Below are 3,062 nucleotides of genomic sequence, written 5' to 3'. Positions count from 1 at the left end.
TTTAAAAAAATTCGAGTCTAGTTTTATTGGACCCATCTCAAATCCGACACATTTTTATATCTATTGAAGAGTAATATCACCCCTACAAATTACCAAAATTAATCAACTTTAGTTTGCAATTTCTATATTATTATTTTCTTTGGAAAATATATATATGAATTTATTAAAATTAATTATTGAGAGAAAGAGGTAGTAGCTCAGTGGTATCATACCGAATTCAAGCGCATTGCCCAGGATTCAAATCCTCATGGAATTTATTTCTGGACTATTTAACCTTGTACTCTACATCTGAGCTGGTGTGTTTTGCACGCTACTAGCCTTACATGTGTTAGTACTCGGACCAATTATCTTTCTCAATAAAAAAATCAAAATCAATTACCATTTTTTATCCTCTAATCTAAAACTTCGATAATCTATCTGTTTTTTTTATATATATATAATAATAAAATCTTTCTAATTTCGAATTTTTACTGAGTTATTTTTCTCAAGGAACTTTTCCTCCAAGTCATCTTCCCATTGTGGACACTCCACAGACCACAACCAAAATTTCCATCTCCAGGCGGCCACATTCCAATACCCAAGTACTCGCCTACTCTTGTTCTTCACTCTTCTTCACTGGGTTTAACAAAGGGTTTTACTTTTCATACTTAAATTCTTTATATATATATATATAAAAAAAATTCAACCATGGGAGCTAATTCTTCATCATCATCATCTCAAAACCCTAACTCTCAGAACCTTTCCGAACCCACAACACCCACTTCTTTCTCTGCTTCATACATGTCTTCACCTTCCCAAAATCCACAAAACCCAGATCCCAAAACCAACGAAAATCAAAACCCAGATCCCAATATCCCAGAAAATCAAAACCCAGAAATCTCAAATCAACCCAACAACCCAGATCAAAAGGGTCAAACCAACGATGAGGAGAGAGAAAATGGCGGCGAAGAAGAAGAGGAGGAAGGTGAGTGTGGATTCTGCTTGTTCATGAAAGGTGGAGGTTGCAAGGATGCATTTATAGCTTGGGAGGAATGTGTAGAAGCATCAGAGAAAAATAATGAAGATATTGTTGAGAAATGTTTTGAAGTTACTGGAAATTTGAAGAAATGTATGGAAGCTCATTCAGAGTATTATGAACCTATTTTAAGGGCAGAAAAAGCGGCTGAAGAAGAGGTTAAACAAGAGATGGAGCGAGAGAATGACCAGCAAAATTCTGCTTCAGAGGAAATTGAGCAAAAAGCAGAGATTGAAGTTCAAAAAGAGGGTTAGTTTAAGGGTTTTGTTAATTTTTTAAAAAAACCCAAATTTTTGTTGTCAAATTGTTATACAGAAATTTGATTGGTAGCTCTAAAGATTGGAGATTTCTGTTTTTGGGTTTAGGTGTAGGAAGCAATTCCTGTAATTTAGGTAATTCAGGCAAATTTTGAGATATTTGAGTTTTATAGAATCATGTGGCATTAAGATTTTCTACTTGGTAGAGATTAATTTGCTGATAATTAATAAGCAGATACTGATTTTGTCCTGGGACAAATCATATACATTTTTATGTCCAATTTCTGTGATTTTTCATGGAATTTTAACTCAAATTATTTACATGATTGATGTGTTGTTGTCTCTCTTTGTTTTCTTTTCTTGTTACTATGGGCTTGTGTAGTTGTGTGTAAGTTTGGGTGTTGTTTACATGTATGCAATAGATCTTGCTTATTGGATTACTTGATGATGCAAATTCTAGGCCTTTCTTATGGGCCATGTTCATGTTTGGTTTTTCAATCAACTTTAGTTGATGAAAGCAGTTTATAGAATAAGCCTTCAATCAACCAATCTTCACTTTGATCGAAGTTCTATTAGAAGAGTTGAGGCCTTCAATCAACTAAGTTGCACTACTCAATTGATGTGCTATTATTAGAGTCGACGCCTTCAATCAATCTGACCTTCTCTTACAGTAGAAGAAGATTATAGTAGAAGACTTTAACTTTAATCACTTAGTGAGTAGCATTGGTGCATCTTTGAGTGTCCTACTCTAGTGTGACTCAATGTCTCTCCTCACACGACCCATTCTAGGCTTGTTGTAGTTGGTCCTCTGTGAACTGATAAATCTATGGAATTCTGAGATTTATTGATGGTGGGTTGTAAGTTGTATAAATCTGCTGATTATCACAATTATGCACCTTCTTTGAATGATGGACGCCCTTGGTGTTATTAACGAGTTGGTCTCTTTAGTAAGCTATCTAAAACGCACTGAATGTGTGATAGTAAACCACTCAATACAGAGTGGCTGAGAATCCACTTTCTCAAATGCTGCATCCACACACTACTATAGAGGTGTCATCGATGTAATTGTTGGGAAAGATTGGCGGTGTCATGTTGAGATGGTAAAAAATCTTAGCGGAGGTTGTTGCAAGTGATTTGCAATTGATGGATTGAGACGAGCTCAACATTTTTAGCTGTTAGAGTCGATGCTAGACGCTGCCTATTATTAGGTCTAGACCACCTAGTCAAGCTTAGAGAGTTCTTTCTGAAACCCTTGTGGAAGAGCTGCAGCCTGCAGGCAAAGAATTGATCGTTGCTCAGTCAATCATATGGATCTTTATCTCATATGAAACCTGGAACCCGAATCTTTTGGATTCTTATCTTCCAAGAAACATCGCAATCAAAACCCTTAAGATGTATCCTATAATATTGCCTATGATATTTAGAGTAATCAGTTTTAGGAAGGCCTAATTCAACTTCTCCTGTTGATTATCAGTGGATCGGCAGCCAAGTTCTCAATTGAATTGATAGGTATATTGAATAGAATCAGAACGAACTTGTAGAATTGAAAATGGTGTTGGGAGATGGGAAGGGAAGAGATGAAGCAAAAAAAAGGATATAGACTATATAAACCACAGCAAGAAATAGAGCCTTGTTCATTTTTCAGAAAATGCAGATTACTCTAGAAAAGTTCGTGTTTCCATGCCCCCTTAACCAGCAAGCTCTACAACGACAATGGCGAAGTGTATCACAGGTTCTATACTTAACCTTTTCTTTAGGCAAAACTGGCACACTATCGCTCCCTCGGTCAC

General features: G+C 36.0%; 1 protein-coding gene across 1 annotated transcript; it reads left to right on the top strand.

The window, feature by feature from the left end:
- Positions 1-464: 464 nt before the first annotated feature.
- On the top strand, positions 465-1,593 carry LOC104897865 (uncharacterized). Its single transcript, XM_010684821.3, has one exon. The coding sequence runs from the start codon at positions 688-690 to the stop codon at positions 1,267-1,269; it is 582 nt and encodes a 193-aa protein (XP_010683123.1). The 5' UTR covers positions 465-687; the 3' UTR covers positions 1,270-1,593.
- Positions 1,594-3,062: the final 1,469 nt, after the last annotated feature.

The sequence above is a fragment of the Beta vulgaris genome, chromosome 6, assembly GCF_026745355.1.
Source record: "Beta vulgaris subsp. vulgaris cultivar EL10 chromosome 6, EL10.2, whole genome shotgun sequence".
Taxonomy (NCBI): Eukaryota; Viridiplantae; Streptophyta; class Magnoliopsida; order Caryophyllales; family Amaranthaceae; genus Beta; species Beta vulgaris.
This window is presented reverse-complemented; position numbering and strand designations above follow the sequence as displayed.

Excerpts from the sequence above, each read along its gene's own strand:
- LOC104897865 (XM_010684821.3), top strand. The coding sequence starts at position 688 with ATGGGAGCTAATTCTTCATCATCATCATCTCAAAACCCTAACTCTCAG.